General features: G+C 45.0%; 1 protein-coding gene across 2 annotated transcripts in view; it reads right to left on the bottom strand.

Moving 5' to 3' along the window:
* The window catches only part of Vps13B (vacuolar protein sorting 13B), a 418,333-nt gene that overhangs the window by 213,079 nt on the left and 188,112 nt on the right, over positions 1–17,142 (bottom strand). For both annotated transcript variants that reach the window (XM_068386782.1, XM_068386783.1), the window contains one exon: positions 7,810–8,064. In XM_068386782.1, the coding sequence (XP_068242883.1) occupies positions 7,810–8,064 (255 nt within the window). The remainder of the gene's footprint in view (positions 1–7,809; positions 8,065–17,142) is intronic.

The following is a 17,142-nucleotide window of genomic DNA, read 5'->3' as shown; positions in this document are numbered from 1 at the left end:
AATTAACTGAGGTAGCTACAGTTCGTATATCATGGACATGAGGGAGTGATGTGGGAATGATTCTAGGTAGCCCGTTAATGAAATACAGAATCTGCTGTCTGATTCCTTTCAGGATGATGGTTCTTCCATCTTCTCTAATGAATAAGGGCCCTGAGGACTGAATGGAAGATATGTTTAAGTAGGCTTCCAGAGTGTTTACTGGACATAAAGATGGGTCCTGCGGAAGTGGGACAATCTTCCAGGGGAACCGTCTGTCCTGGGGGTCCTCATTTTCGCTAAAAATCTTTTGTCAGGGGAAAGGAGTACTTCCCCTGACGAGAGAAATTCAATATGACCTGGATCTCTAGACAAGGCTGAAAGTTCTGATATTCTGGCGCCAGAAGTCAGGTTCATTAAGAACAAGGATTTCCTAAACAATGGAATATAATGACAAATCTCGTTAAGAGTGTCTGAAGCCAACTTAAGTACGTCATTCAGAAACCAGGAAACTGAGCTAGGGTGAGTTGATGGTTTCAATTTGGCGCAGGTTCTCGGGATGGATGAGAAGTATGAATCTGTAAGGTCAATATTAAAACCAATTGTAAAATCTTCTCCAAGGCTGACTTAATTGTGGTAATAGTACAAGCCGCTAAGCCTGATTCAATAAAATTCTGAAGAAGGTTACTGTCAGATTCATAGTCATCGTCTCAACCTTTGAGTCCCTTAAAAACTTGCAAGTTTCATAACAGCCGAATCATACTGTCGAAGGGTGGATTCAATCTTATCTGATTCTAAAAATAGTGTAATTGAGGATCAATATCTGCACCTCTTGAGCTGCAAATATCATAAAGTCCATAAAGTTAGGGCATTCTGAATTTTGAGGAAGCTAACACACTGCGAGCTGTACTACTTGTGTTAGTATTGGATTGGGGATCTGTCGAGGTGGAGACCCAGTTCCACCAGAAGGGGAAACCTGTTGTTCTTGGGCCAGATGGGGGCTACTAGAGCAACTTGGCCTTTGAAAGTCCTGAGCTTGTCTAACACTTTCATCGACAGATTTATTGGTGGGAATAGGTAAATTCTCTCCCAAGTGTTCCAGACTAATGACATTGCGTCTGTGGCGTAAGCCCGAGGATCCGGGTTGGGGGCTACGTAGCACTCTAGTTTGTGGTTGGACTCTGTTGCAAACAGATCTATCTGGAGATCCGGAACCTGAGAAAGAATCCATCTGAAGGACTTTGGATCTAGTGACCACTCCGACTCCAGTGGAGTTGTCCTCGAAAGTGCGTCCGCCACTAGCTATCTAGAACAAACCTGATATGTTGGTTTTTGGCTGGAGCCGGTTGCTTAAGGTCAAAAATACCGCCATGGCCTCTAAGACATTGATATGAAGTTGGCGGAATATTGTCGACCATAGTCCCTGGACTTTCTTGTACTGAGAGTATCCCCCCAGGCTGTTAAGGAGGCGTCTGTGTGAACGACCAGCTTGGGGGTGGATATTGTAAGGAAACGGATTTGCCAGATTTTGACCTTTGTCCATGGTTGAAGTCTTTTCTTCAGAATTGGTTGGAGTCGAGCCCTTTGTCTCGATATTACTCGTTTGCCCTGGAGCGCCATACTCGGCTTATATCTTTCAGTCTGGCCTTCAGTAGTATATCTGTTACTGAGGCAAACTGGAGGGCACCCAGGATTCTCTCTTGATTTCTCCTGGAAGACAATTTGTCTTTGAGAAAACGTATTGTTTTGCTATATCGTTCCTCTTGGCTGTTGGGAGACAGAGTGTGGGAGCATAGAACCCATTGAATCCTAGCCATTGAAACTTGTCTTCGGGACCAGACGAGATTTCTCGAAGTTGATTTGGAACCAAAACTGTTGTAAGAGATTATCACTCTGTAGTTGCTGTGAGGCAGTTCTTGACTAGTTGAAGCCTAGAAATGGACGAAAATGCCATGCTATCGGAACATGATAGCAAACGTCTGCAAGATCCATAGAGGCGGTGACGGCCCCACAGAGAAGCAAGGTCCCCACCTGAGATACGGTCAGCATGTGAAACTTGTCGCATTGAATGTAAGAATTCAGAAGTGACAGGTCCGGGATTACTCTTCGCTAATCTGAGTCTTTCTTTGGCACGCTGAACAAGCGACCCTGAAATTACAAGTGATTTACTTCCTTTATTGCCTTCTTTTGCAATAGATCGTTTTCATATAAGACTAGCTCTTCCGTTGGATGTTGATGAAAACTGGTTGGTGGAGGGGGCCTTTCTATCCAACTCCACCCCAGACCTTTGGAAATTATGCTGAAAGCCCAAATGTTGAACGTTCAATGGTTCGGAAAGATGTAAAGTCTTCCCCCTACCCGAGAACTCCCAATGATTTGCTGCGGATTTACCTCCTCGGCCTCCGTGGAATTCTCGGCCTCGAGAGTAGCTGTTGCGAAAGGTTCCTCTCGAGCTAGTGCCTCTGGCGCGCTGGTAACACTGGAAAGCACCCTGAGTTTAAAAGGTGGGGTTAAGGGCTGGGGAAGTAGCATAGAAGGTAGTTGCTACTTGGGACTGAGGAACCAGCACGTATTGCTGTTGGGGTTGACCCTTCGAAGTGAAAGGTTGACTCCCTTGTGCCACCGGGATGGTCTGAACCCCCTGTTGGGACTGCCGGTTTGGAAGGAATGGAAAGGTCTCAGACTCTTTCTACCTCAAGATTGGTTGCTGGCTGGTTCGAACTTGCGCTTGGGGACTAAGCCCCATCGAACCTTGGGGCTCTGATTGACCCTAGCAGCTCCGCTGATGACGTTGTTGACTAAATCCTCAGGGAATAAGTCAGGGCCCCAGACTGGGGCTTTAATGAGCTTGTTAGGCTCATGTCTGATAGTGGCCTCAGACCAGACATGCCTACAGCAACGACGTCTGGCCGCAAAGAAGTCGTAGGAATCAGACAGTAAGGTTTGAAGTGATGACTTCGTCAAGACCTTAAAAGGTGGTTCCTCTTCATACATTAAAGAGGTCTTTTCTGCCATTGTAGCCAAGTTGATAGATCTACTCATGTGCACACAGGCTTCGAACTCGAGGCATATCAGGGATTCCGGAAGCCTGGGTAGCCACTCACTGAACTGAATGGAAGCACAGTCAGCGCTTAATTTACCCGATGTGAGGCTCCGAAATCTTATTTTACATTTTAACACATTCAAGAATATAGTACATTACAGTCATACCTCTCTTCACGAAAGACTCTGCTTACGAAATTTTCAAGCTGCCAAACGAGATGAGAATATTTCTATGACTCACTTTACGAAAACTGTTTCACTTTAAGAAAAGATTTTTGCCAGCCAGGCCAAGAATAAAATAGTCACCCATCACAAAGAGTTGAAGAAAATGGGTTCAGACAAGAGAAAATGTAGCTGTAGTCTATAATAGAGGTACCTATAATAGTACAGTACATATGGAACTGTATATTTAGTATATGTACAGCATTGTACTGTGGGCATTGTATTATTTTCCATTTATTTTTACATTATGTTGTAATAACTACTTAATTTACAGGTATTAGGTATACTGAATGGTTCAAATGTATTTGGCTGTACAGTATTTCATTGTGGTTATACTGTAGCTTTATTATGAGATTTAATGTGGTATTTTGTAGGGTTTGGAACAAATTAGGCAATTTGCATGTGAAATGTGACTCACAACCCGAAAAAAATAACTTTACAAAAGCCACCCCAGAACGAATTAATTTCGTGTTGTGAAGCATTACTGTACACTGTTTTACAGAACAACAACCGTGGAGTAAAAAAATAACTATCTTTCACAGACATGCCAAGGTTGGCACTGCAGGAATGACAGTGCTCTCTTTCCCTGTCAGCCTGTAGCTCAGCCTCCCACGCAGCACCCTGTGTGCATGCCAGACACCACGCAGCTGGAACTGTGGTGCACAGTTCCATACACACTCATCTTATTTTCATAAACTTAAGGATGGCTACTGACATTAATCTTATGGATTATATATTGTGGCCGCGGGGGCATAAAACAATTAGAATAGCGCCAACGTTATCCCTGCGTGTCGTAAGAGGCGACTAAAAGGGACGGGACGAGGGGGCTGGGAACCCCCTCTCCTGTATAAAAAAATCCTGTGAGACAGCAACAAAGAGATGGAGCTGGGGGGAGAGTGACTGCTCCCCGCACTCTAGTTTTGGGGTGTTTGAATGTGCGTGGATGTAGTACGATAGAGAGTAAAAGATGTGAGATTGGAAGTATGTTTAGAAGTAGAAGGATGGACGTATTGGCCTTGTGTGAGACAAAGATGAAAGGAAAGGGTGAAGTGATGTTTGGTGAAATGTCTGGTAGAGTGTCTGGGATTGAAAGGGGAAGAGCGAGAGAGGGTGTGGCTTTATTGCTGAGTGAATGGATGACAGGTAAAGTAGTGGAATGGAAGGAGATATCATCTAGGTTAATGTGGGTAAGGGTTAGGTTGGGTAGGGAATGTTGGGCGTTTGTCAGTGCGTATGGGCCAGGTAGTGAAAAAAGTGAAGAAGAGCGGAATGAGTTCTGGAGTGAATTAACTAGGTGTGTAGAAGGACTGGGTAGAAGGAATTATGTAGTTGTTATGGGTGACTTAAATGCTAGAGTGGGCGCTGGAGAGGTAGAAGGTGTCATTGGAAAGTATGGCGTACCAGGTGAAAATGAGAGTGGTGAGAGACTGGTAGATATGTGTGTTGAACAAGAGATGGTAATAAGTGCTAGCTTTTTTAAAAAGAAAGATAAAAATAAGTATACATGGGTGAGAGTGGCAAATGGAAGAGTAGTAGAAAGGGCATTAATGGATTATGTGTTGATAACTAAAAGAATGTTTGGAAGATTGAAAGACGTGCACGTGTTTAGGGGTATGGCTAACGGCATGTCTGATCATTTTTTGGTGGAAGGAAAATTAGTTGTAGCAAAAGAGTGGGGGAATAGAGTAGGTGGATGTAAAAGGGAGCTAGTGAGGGTTGAAGAGCTAATAAAACCGGGGGTAAAAAGTAAATATCAGGAAAGGTTGAAAATGGCATATGACGAGGTGAGAGTAAGAGAAACTGGTAATTTAGAGGAGGAGTGGAAGTTAGCAAAAGAAAATTTTGTTGGGATTGCAAGTGATGTATGTGGCAAGAAGGTTGTTGGAGGCAGCATGAGGAAGGGCAGTGAATGGTGGAATGAAGGAGTGAAGGTAAAAGTGGAAGAGAAAAAGAGGGCTTTTGAAGAATGGCTGCAGAGTAATAGTATAGAGAAGTATGAAAAATATAGAGAGCAAAAGGTGGAAGTAAAGCGCAAGGTACGTGAGGCAAAGAGGGCAGCTGACCTGAGGTGGGGTCAGGGACTGGGTCAGTCATATGAAGAGAATAAGAAGAAGTTTTGGAAAGAAGTGAAGAGAGTAAGGAAGGCCGGCGCAAGAATTGAAGAGACAGTGAAAGATGGAAATGGAAGGTTGTTAAAAGGAGAGGAGGCAAGGAAAAGGTGGGCGGAATATTTTGAAAGTTTGCTGAATGTTGAGGATGATAGGGAGGCAGATATAATTGCTGTTCCAGGTGTTGAGGTGCCAGTGATGGGAGATGAGAATGAGAGAGAGATTACAATAGAGGAAGTGAGGAGAGCACTAGATGAAACGAGAGTAGGAAAAGCATCTGGTATGGATGGTGTGAAAGCTGAGATGTTGAAGGAAGGGGGTGTGACTGTACTTGAATGGTTGGTGAGATTGTTTAATGTGTGTTTTGTGTTGTCAATGGTACCAGTAGATTGGGTCTGTGCATGTATTGTACCACTATATAAGGGTAAGGGAGATGTGCATGAGTGTTGTAATTCAAGAGGTATTAGTTTGTTGAGTGTAGTTGGAAAAGTGTATGGTAGAGTACTGATTAATAGGATTAAGGATAAAACAGAGAATGCAATCTTGGAAGTACAGGGTGGTTTTAGAAGAGGTAGGGGTTGTATGAATCAGATTTTTACAGTTAGGCAGATATGCGAGAAATATTTAGCAAAAGGTAAGGAGGTGTATGTTGCGTTTATGGATCTGGAGAAAGCATATGATAGAGTTGATAGGGAAGCAATGTGGAATGTGATGAGGTTATATGGAGTTGGTGGAAGGTTGTTGCAAGCAGTGAAAAGTTTCTACAAAGGTAGTAAAGCATGTGTTAGAATAGGAAATGAAGTGAGCGATTGGTTTCCGGTGAGAGTGGGGCTGAGACAGGGATGTGTGATGTCGCCGTGGTTGTTTAACTTGTATGTTGATGGAGTGGTGAGAGAGGTGAATGCTCGAGTGCTTGGACGAGGATTAAAACTGGTAGGCGAGAATGATCATGAATGGGAGGTAAATCAGTTGTTGTTTGCGGATGATACTGTACTGGTAGCAGACACAGAAGAGAAGCTTGACCGACTAGTGACAGAATTTGGAAGGGTGTGTGAGAGAAGGAAGTTGAGAGTTAATGTGGGTAAGAGTAAGGTTATGAGATGTACGAGAAGGGAAGGTGGTGCAAGGTTGAATGTCATGTTGAATGGAGAGTTACTTGAGGAGGTGGATCAGTTTAAGTACTTGGGGTCTGTTGTTGCAGCAAATGGTGGAGTGGAAGCAGATGTACGTCAGAGAGTGAATGAAGGTTGCAAAGTGTTGGGGGCAGTTAAGGGAGTAGTAAAAAATAGAGGGTTGGGCATGAATGTAAAGAGAGTTCTATATGAGAAAGTGATTGTACCAACTGTGATGTATGGATCGGAGTTGTGGGGAATGAAAGTGATGGAGAGACAGAAATTGAATGTGTTTGAGATGAAGTGTCTGAGGAGTATGGCTGGTGTATCTCGAGTAGATAGGGTTAGGAACGAAGTGGTGAGGGTGAGAACGGGTGTAAGAAATGAGTTAGCGGCTAGAGTGGATATGAATGTGTTGAGGTGGTTTGGCCATGTTGAAAGAATGGAAAATGGTTGTCTGCTTAAGAAGGTGATGAATGCAAGAGTTGATGGGAGAAGTACAAGAGGAAGGCCAAGGTTTGGGTGGATGGATGGTGTGAAGAAAGCTCTGGGTGATAGGAGGATAGATGTGAGAGAGGCAAGAGAGCGTGCTAGAAATAGGAATGAATGGCGAGCGATTGTGACGCAGTTCCGGTAGGCCCTGCTGCTTCCTCCGGTGCCTTAGATGACCGCGGAGGTAGCAGCAGTAGGGGACTCAGCAGTATGAAGCTTCATCTGTGGTGGAAATGTGGGAGGTTGGGCTGTGGCACCCTAGCAGTACCAGCTGAACTCGGCTGAGTTCCTGGTTAGGCTGGAGGAACGTAGAGAGTAGAAGTCCCCTTTTTTGTTTTGTTTCTTGTTGTTGTCGGCTACCCCCCAAAATTGGGGGAAGTGCCTTTGGTATATGTATGTATGTATGTATAAAGAAAGAATTAAAGAAAACAAATCATTATATTGAATATTAATATCAAATAAAAAATAGGGGTGCTGCAGTTCCACAGTGCCTATAAACGAGCTACCACTGAAGTCAATAATCAACCATTCAAAATACAAAAGAGAAAAGGGTTACACAGCCTTTGAGTAAGACACAAAAATACAATATGTCTGTACTTGTTACAGCCAAAAGATAAAAGTGAAGAGCCTTTGATGGGAAAGAGGGCAATCTGTTGAGTTCTCTGCTGGACACATTCCCTATTCAAAATGAAGAACATTTTCTAACCAAATTAACAATAAAACAGTATAATATAAAGAACATAATGCAAACAACTATTCAAATATTCAAATGTAAATTTACGCATATAGAAAATGAGTAAAACAATATCTCAGCAAATATTTAAGCAGGACCCATTAAATAAATACAGTGTACTAACCTTTCTTCGTTCAAGAGTTTCTTGATTAGAGTATTCCAACATGAATGAATGTTTTTACAAAGGGCTGTGGTCAGAGTTAATGAAATAAAGCCATGAGGCTTGGGTTGTTCCGTTGGTGTGTTATTTGAGCGACCACAGTGGTAGTGAGGGTCAACTGTGCCATTAAGAGGGTTAATGACTTTCAAATCATGAGTTAGTTGATCACCACAAGTCATCACAACGCCTTCATGCTCTCCAGCAACCCAAGAATTATTCCTGTAAAGATTAAATTAAATAAAAAAACTGTACCAAATCTAAAAATATCATGTTGATTTCCAAAACAAACATATCCTCTTATATTATAAGTATTACCACCTGTGCAATGTTTATTGAGATTGCTTTTCCAGTAAACAATAAAAATTACTCTTATTCAAATATCCCAAATGACAATAACTGACAAGGCAGGCAAATGCCACTGCTAAGAAGAAGCCTCACAAAAAAACTAGAATGAGAGACCACTAAGTAAAATGTTATTTTCATTAGTAAAATAAATTTTTGAATATACTTACCCGATGATCATGTAGCTGTCAACTCCGTTGCCCGACAGAAATCTACGGTCGGGATACGCCAGCGATCGCTATCCAGGTGGGGGTGTACACAACAGCGCCATCTGTGAGCAGGTACTCAAGTACTTCTTGTCAACAAGAACTCAATTTTCTCCTCGGTCCACTGGTTCTCTATGGGGAGGAAGGGCGGGTTCTTTAATTCATGATCATCGGGTAAGTATATTCAAAAATTTATTTTACTAATGAAAATAACATTTTTCAATATTAATCTTACCCGATGATCATGTAGCTGATTCACACCCAGGGTGGTGGGTGGAGACCAGCATACATGTTAACAAAGAAGCTAAGTATCCCGTATTTCATTTTATCAGTTATTCAAAATAACAAACATAAAATAAATAAGTACCTGGTAAGGAAGTCGACTTGAACTATTACTCTGCCTTTTTTAAGTACGTCTTCCTTACTGAGCCTAGCGGTCCTCTTAGGATGCTGAACGACTCTTAGGTGCTGAAGTATAAAGAGCTGCAACCCATACTAAAGGACCTCATCACAACCTCTAACCTAGGCGCTTCTCAAGAAAGAATTTGACCACCCGCCAAATCAACCAGGATGCGGAAGGCTTCTTAGCCGACCGTACAACCAAAATAACAACAATAAAAAGTATTCAAGAGAAAGGTTAAAAAGGTTATGGGATTATGGGAATGTAGTGGCTGAGCCCTCACCTACTACTGCACTCGCTGCTACGAATGGTCCCAGGGTGTAGCAGTTCTCGTAAAGAGACTGGACATCTTTGAGATAGAATGATGCGAACACTGACTTGCTTCTCCAATAGGTTGCATCCATAACACTCTGCAGAGAACGGTTCTGTTTGAAGGCCACTGAAGTAGCAACAGCTCTCACTTCATGTGTCCTTACCTTCAGCAAAGCAAGGTCTTCTTCCTTCAGATAAGAATGTGCTTCTCTAATCAGAAGCCTGATGTAGTAAGAAACTGCGTTCTTAGACATCGGTAGAGAAGGCTTCTTGATAGCACACCATAAAGCTTCTGATTGTCCTCGTAATGGCTTTGACCTTCTTAGATAGTACCTAAGAGCTCTAACTGGGCAAAGTACTCTCTCTAGTTCGTTCCCCACCAAGTTGGACAGGCTTGGGATCTCGAACGACTTAGGCCAAGGACGGGAAGGAAGCTCGTTTTTAGCCAAAAAACCGAGCTGCAAGGAACATGTAGCCGTTTCAGATATGAAACCTATGTTCCTGCTGAAGGCGTGGATCTCACTTACTCTTTTAGCTGTTGCTAAGCACACGAGGAAAAGAGTTTTTAATGTGAGGTCCTTAAAAGAGGCTGATTGGAGCGGTTCAAATCTTGATGACATTAGGAACCTTAATACCACGTCTAGATTCCAGCCTGGAGTGGACAACCGACGTTCCTTTGAGGTCTCAAAAGACCTAAGGAGGTCCTGTAGATCTTTGTTGGTGGAAAGATCCAAGCCTCTGTGGCGGAATACCGCTGCCAACATACTTCTGTAACCCTTGATCGTAGGAACTGATAGGGATCTTACGTTCCTTAGATGTAACAGGAAGTCAGCAATCTGGGTTACAGTGGTACTGGTTGAGGAAACTGCATTGGCCTTGCACCAGCTTCGGAAGACTTCCCATTTAGACTGATAGACTCTGAGAGTGGATGTCCTCCTTGCTCTGGCAATCGCTCTGGCTGCCTCCTTCGAAAAGCCTCTAGCTCTTGAGAGTCTTTCGATAGTCTGAAGGCAGTCAGACGAAGAGCGTGGAGGTTTGGGTGTACCTTCTTTACGTGAGGTTGACGCAGAAGGTCCACTCTTAGAGGAAGAGTCCTGGGAACGTCGACTAGCCATTGCAGTACCTCGGTGAACCATTCTCTCGCGGGCCAGAGGGGAGCAACCAACGTCAGCCGTGTCCCTTTGTGAGAGGCGAACTTCTGAAGTACCCTGTTGACAATCTTGAACGGCGGGAACGCATACAGGTCGAGATGGGACCAATCCAGCAGAAAAGCATCCACGTTAACTGCTGCTGGGTCTGGAATCGGAGAACAATACAACGGGAGCCTCTTGGTCATCGAGGTAGCGAATAGATCTATGGTTGGCTGACCCCACAGGGCCCATAGTCTGCTGCAAACATTCTTGTGAAGGGTCCACTCTGTGGGGATGACCTGACCCTTCCGGCTGAGGCGATCTGCCATGACATTCATATCGCCCTGAATGAACCTCGTTACCAGCGAAAGCTTTCGATCTTTTGACCAAATGAGGAGGTCCCTTGCGATCTCGAACAACTTCCTCGAATGAGTCCCTCCCTGCTTTGAGATGTAAGCCAAGGCTGTGGTGTTGTCGGAGTTCACCTCCACCACCTTGTTTAGCTGGAGGGACTTGAAGTTTATCAAGGCCAGATGAACCGCCAACAACTCCTTGCAATTGATGTGAAGTGTCCTTTGCTCCTGATTCCATGTGCCCGAGCATTCCTGTCCGTCCAGTGTCGCACCCCAGCCCGTGTCCGATGCGTCCGAGAAGAGACGGTGGTCGGGGGTCTGAACAGCCAATGGTAGACCTTCCTTGAGAAGAATGCTGTTCTTCCACCACGTGAGAGTAGACCTCATCTCTTCGGAAACAGGAACTGAGACCGTCTCTAGCGTCATGTCCTTTATCCAGTGAGCAGCTAGATGATACTGAAGGGGGCGGAGGTGGAGTCTCCCTAACTCGATGAACAGGGCCAGCGATGAAAGTGTCCCTGTTAGACTCATCCACTGCCTGACTGAACATCGGTTCCTTCTCAGCATGCTCTGGATGCATTCTAGGGCTTGATTGATCCTTGGGGCCGACGGAAAAGCCCGAAAAGCTCGACTCTGAATCTCCATACCCAGATAGACAATGGTCTGGGATGGGACGAGCTGGGACTTCTCTAAATTGACCAGGAGGCCCAGTTCCTTGGTCAGATCCATAGTCCATCTGAGATTCTCCAGACAGCGACGACTTGTGGGAGCTCTTAAAAGCCAGTCGTCTAAATAGAGGGAGGCTCTGATGTCTGCCAAGTGAAGGAATTTCGCAATATTCCTCATCAGTCTGGTAAACACAAGAGGTGCCGTGCTTAGGCCAAAGCACAGGGCTTGGAACTGGTACACAACCTTTCCATAGACGAACCTTAGGAAAGGTTGGGAGTCTGGATGGATGGGGACGTGAAAGTACGCGTCTTTCAGGTCTAACGAGACCATCCAGTCCTCCTGCCTGACCGCTGCTAGGACCGACTTCGTCGTCTCCATCGTGAACGTCTGCTTGGTGACAAAAGCATTGAGAGCACTGACGTCCAGCACCGGTCTCCAACCTCCTGTCTTCTTGGCTACCAGGAAGAGACGGTTGTAAAAGCCCGGGGATTGATGATCCCGGACTATGACCACCGCTTCCTTTTGTAGCAAGAGCGACACCTCTTGTTGCAACGCTAGCCTTTTGTCCTTCTCCTTGTAGTTGGGAGAGAGGTTGATGGGAGACGTAGTTAGAGGGGGACTGCGGCAGAACGGAATTCTGTATCCCTCCCTTAGCCACTTCACAGACTGAGCGTCTGCACCTCTGCTCTCCCAAGCTTGCCAGAAGGTCTTGAGTCTGGCTCCTACTGCTGTCTGGAGAGGAAGGCAGTCAGAACTTGCCTTTTGCGGACTTGGAACCCTTCTTGGACTTGCCACGGTGACTGTCTGCACGGGTACCTCCTCTGCTGGAGGCTCTGCCACGAAAGGGCGGGATGAACCTAGATGCAGGTGTGTCAACTGCTGCAGGGCGGAAGGGTCTAGGCACGGAAGGTAAGGTTTTAGCCTTACGTGCAGAAGATGCCATAAGATCATGAGTATCCTTCTGGATAAGAGAGGCAGCCATCCCCTTAATCAGCTCCTCCGGAAACAGACACTTGGAGAGAGGAGCAAACAACAACTCTGACTTCTGGCAAGGAGTGATACCAACTGATAAGAAGGAGCAAAGATGTTCTCTCTTCTTAAGGACTCCTGACACATACGAAGCCGCAAGTTCACCGGACCCATCCCGAATTGCTTTGTCCATGCTAGACATGATCAGCATGGCCGAGGCCTTGTCTGAAGGGGAAGTCTTCCTGCTTAAGGCTCCCAAACACCAATCGAGGAAGTTAAATATCTCGAAGGCACGAAAGACTCCCTTCAACAGATGATCCAAATCAGAAGAGGACCAGCAGATCTTCGAACGTCTCATAGCCAACCTGCGGGGAGAGTCAACCAGACTTGAGAAGTCGCCCTGGGCAGAGGCAGGAACTCCCAAGCCGGGTTCCTCTCCCGTGGCATACCAGACGCCCGACTTAGAAGCAAGCTTGGTAGGCGGGAAGACGAAAGAAGTCCTTCCCAGTTGCTTCTTGGAATGCAACCATTCTCCCATAACCCTCAAAGCTCTCTTAGATGATCTGGCGAGAACAAGCTTGGTGAAGGCAGGCGCAGCAGACTGCATGCCCAGAGCAAACTCGGAGGGAGGAGAACGAGGGGTTGCAGACACAAATTGCTCAGGATACAAGTCCCTGAACAAGGCAAGGACTTTACGAAAGTCTAAGGAGGGAGGCGTAGACTTGGGCCCTTCAAAATCAGAGTGAGGTTCATCCAGATGTGCAGCTTCGTCATCCGATACACCATCATCCGACAGCTGAGTTGTAAGTGGCAAAGGTAGAGCAGAAAGCTGAACGGCTGAATCCGGCAGTACGGGTGCATGCGTACCTGCGGATCCAACATCATGCCGCTGCTGGTCGGTCTGCGAGCTGGCAACAACAGAAGCAGAGGGCTGGTGAATGGGAGGGGCTGCGGTGGGTTGAGGAGCATGCGGTATGGTATGCAGAGCATGCTGTAAGGTATGCGGCGCATGCTGCATGGTATGCGGAGCATGCTGTAAGGTATGCAGAGCATGCTGCATGGGCTGCGGAGAAAGCCGCATAGAGCTGGAACCCGGCAGCTCTACAGAACCTTCCCACTGCTGATGCGGTAGCTCAGGCATGTTAGCAGAAGGTGCAGCAAGAACATGCGTCTGGCAGGGTGGACTGCGCATCGGTGGTGGAGCTCTCACAGGTGGAATGTGGGAGCAGGCAGCCGCAGTATCTGCTGAGCGCACAACCTCGGCGGGTTGTAGGTTAACAGGAGCAATGATAACCTTCTCAGCATGATACTCCTGCATGAATGCAGCAAGCTGAGACTGCATAGTCTGCAGCATGGACCACTTAGGGTCTACTGTGGTTGGAGCAACAACAGACGGAGCAGTAGCCTGTTGAGGGACCACTCTACCTCTCTTGGGAGGTGTGCAGTCATCAGATGACTGCGGCGAGTCCGAACTGACCCAGTGGCTACACCTGGGCCGTTGGACTCGCTCGGAAGGGACCTTACGTTTGAGCGGTCGTGAGACCTTGGTCCACCGTTTCCTCCTGGAAACTTCTTCCACAGACGAGGAATGTAAGGGCTCATTCGTCTGTATGTGGATGGGACGATCCTTAACAGATACGTCCGCAACCACTGAGGATACATCCGTGCGCCGATCAAGGCCTGCCGAACCCTTTGGTCCTTCGACATTGCTTCTCCCCTGGGCTTGGGAGCTTACAAGAGGTCCCGGACTGGGAGGACGACTGGCACGCACAGATGTACCCTCATGCGCAACACTGACACTGACACTTTGCACATCACTAGCACTAACACTTCCCACTGCACTTTTCGCTTTCAGCTCTCTGACATCTGCCAAGAGCTGATTACGGTCATTAGCCAATGACTCCACTTTGTCACCAAGAGCCTGAATGGCACGCAACATATCCGCCATACCAGGCTGAGCACTCGTAGCAGGTTCGGGAGTCACCACCACAGGGGAAGGAAAAGGTTGAGGGGCATGGGGAGAGGAAAAATCCACAGAGCGAGAAGAACTCCTCCTATTTCTCTCCTTCTCTAACCTATGTGCATATCTAAGGAATTCGTTAAAATCGAATTCCGAAAGCCCAGCACATTCCCCACATCGATCTTCCAATTGACAGGATTTACCCCTACAATTGGAACATACGGTGTGAGGATCTATAGAGGCCTTCAGAAGACGCCTAGTACAAGTCCTAACGCTACACTGCCTGTACTTAGGTACTTGAGACTGGTCAGACATCTTGAATTTAGAAGTAGTCAAGGGGGGATTCCAAAATCTAGCAAAGTTCGTTACCAATTAATCCAAATTAATTCCAAAAGCTTGCTAAGCTAATGAGAAAGCTTCCTGAATAGCGAAGGCTAAAACTTTAGAGCAAATACATCACCAAATCGTGAACAAAAACTCCAAAATCAACAGCGTATCCAAGTAGGTCTTGCCGGCGGCACGACAGAGGAAAAATTGAGTTCTTGTTGACAAGAAGTACTTGAGTACCTGCTCACAGATGGCGCTGTTGTGTACACCCCCACCTGGATAGCGATCGCTGGCGTATCCCGACCGTAGATTTCTGTCGGGCAACGGAGTTGACAGCTACATGATCATCGGGTAAGATTAATATTGAAAAATATGATTTACGTACATTAGGTAATTTATATGAAAATCCAATTAACTTTTGTAATTTTGTTCATCTAATGTATATAACTCATATTCCACAAATCAAGTCGCTATACAGGCAGGTTATGACATGCAACTCTTCAGTGTTCTTCCCCATATCGGACTAATAAAAATGTAGGAGATCCTTTAATCTTCCACTTCTTGGATATCAAAACTACAGGCTTCCCGACTTCCAAGTCCCACTATAAAAACTTGGAAGTCCAGCTGTATTTACCAGAGTTCCAATAAGGACCCATAGGATCCTCTTTATCAGCTCTTTTCACTTAGCTTTACCTGAACAATCCAACAAATCACATTCTTGATGGAGTCACCAGTGTAAAGACTGACCCCACAAAATTAAATGATCAGATAAGACTCCAAATAAGGCTACAAAGCATTCAATTAATTGACAACTAGCTATTTCAAATTTATGACTGTTCATTTGGTAGAAATTACATTGTTCTTCATTTTTCATTTTAATTTCAACACCTACTTGGGTCATTCCATCATTTATACTTTATGTCTGTTTTCTTTTAGATTATTTTTCAAAATACTTTTATAATTCATATTATTTAAGAAATGAAAAGGAACTTTGGTAAAAAGAGCAAAAGATCATGGTTTCCACAAGATATATAATGATATATGACTATTTTTCCTACCCAAGATTTTAAGACACGATCAAGTACTTTCTTCAAGTTGTACAGACATGCAAGAAATATTTAGCAAAAGGTAAGGAGTATATGTTATATTTATGGATCAAGGGAAAGATTATGATACACTTGATAGGGGTGTGATGTGGAATGTGATAAGGTTATACAGAATTGGTGGAAGGTTGTTGTATGCAGTGTTTATACACGGACAGTAGAGCGTGTATTAAGATAGGGAATAGAGTGAATGGTTTCCAATGCAAGTGGGGCTTACACAGGGATGTGTGATGTCGCCTTGGTTGTTAAATTTGTTTCTTGACAGAGCTGTAAGAGATAAGAATGCTAGAGTGCTTGGTCGAGGATTGAAACTGATAGATAAGAGTGATCATGAGAGGGAGGTGAATCAGTTATTTGCTGATGATACTGTATTGGTTGTAGACTTGAAGAAGCTGTGTTGATTAGTGACAGAGTTTGGAAGAGAGTGTGAGAGAAGGAAGTTGCGATTTAATATGGGTATGATTAAGGTTATGATATTCATGAGAAGGGAGGGGGGGGGGGGATTGCTAGATTGAATGCCATGTTGAATGGAGAGTTATTTGAAGAAGTAGACCAGTTTAAGTACTTTGATTAAGTAGAACAGTTTAAGTACTTTGATTCAGTTGTTGCTGCAAATGCTGGAGTGGAAGCATATATATGTCAGTGAATGAAAGAAAGATGTAAAATGTTAGGGACCGGGTTAGGGATGAATGGAGAGTTCTGTATGAGAAAGGGATTTTACCAACTGTGACATATGAATTAGAGTTGTGAGGAATGAAAGTGACGGAGAGACAAAAATTGAATGTGTTCGAGACATAGTGTCTGAGGAGTATGGCTGATGTATCTCCATTGGATAGGGTTAGGAATGAAGTAGTGAGGGTGAGAACAAGTGTGAGAAATGAATTAGCAGCTAGAGTCGATATAAATGTGTTGAGGTGGTTTGGCCAGTTAAGGGGATGGAAAATGGTCGTCTGCTGAAGAAGGCGATGAATACAAGAACTGATGGAAGAAGTGCAAGATGAAGGCAAAGGTTTGGGAGGATGGATGGCGTGAAGAAAGCCCTAGGTGACTGGAGGCTAGATGTGAGTGACAAACGATCCTGCTAGAAATAGGAATGAGTGACAAGCAACTGTGACGCAGTTCCAATAGGCCTGCTTCTACCTCGAATCACACTGGCGACTGCTAAGGTAGTGGCAGTAGGGAAGTCAGCATATGAAGCTTCATTTGTGATGGAAAACGGGAGATGTTGGGCTGTGACACCCTAGCAGTATCAACCAAACTCGGCTGATCCCTCATAAGGCAAAGAGGAACAACGAGAATTGGATTGGAGTTCTGAGGAATGAAAGTGACAGAGACAAAAATTGAATGTGTTTGAGATGTAGTGTCTGAGGAGTATGGCTGGTGTATCTCAATTGGATAGGATCAGGAATGAAGTAGTGAGGGTGAGAACAAGTGTGAGAAATTAATTGGCAGCTAGGGTGGATATAAATGTGTTGAGGTGGTTTGGCCAGTAGAGTGAATGGAAAATGGTCATCTGCTGAAGACGA

The sequence above is a fragment of the Palaemon carinicauda genome, chromosome 14 (assembly GCF_036898095.1).
Source record: "Palaemon carinicauda isolate YSFRI2023 chromosome 14, ASM3689809v2, whole genome shotgun sequence".
Lineage (NCBI taxonomy): Eukaryota > Metazoa > Arthropoda > Malacostraca > Decapoda > Palaemonidae > Palaemon > Palaemon carinicauda.
This window is presented reverse-complemented; position numbering and strand designations above follow the sequence as displayed.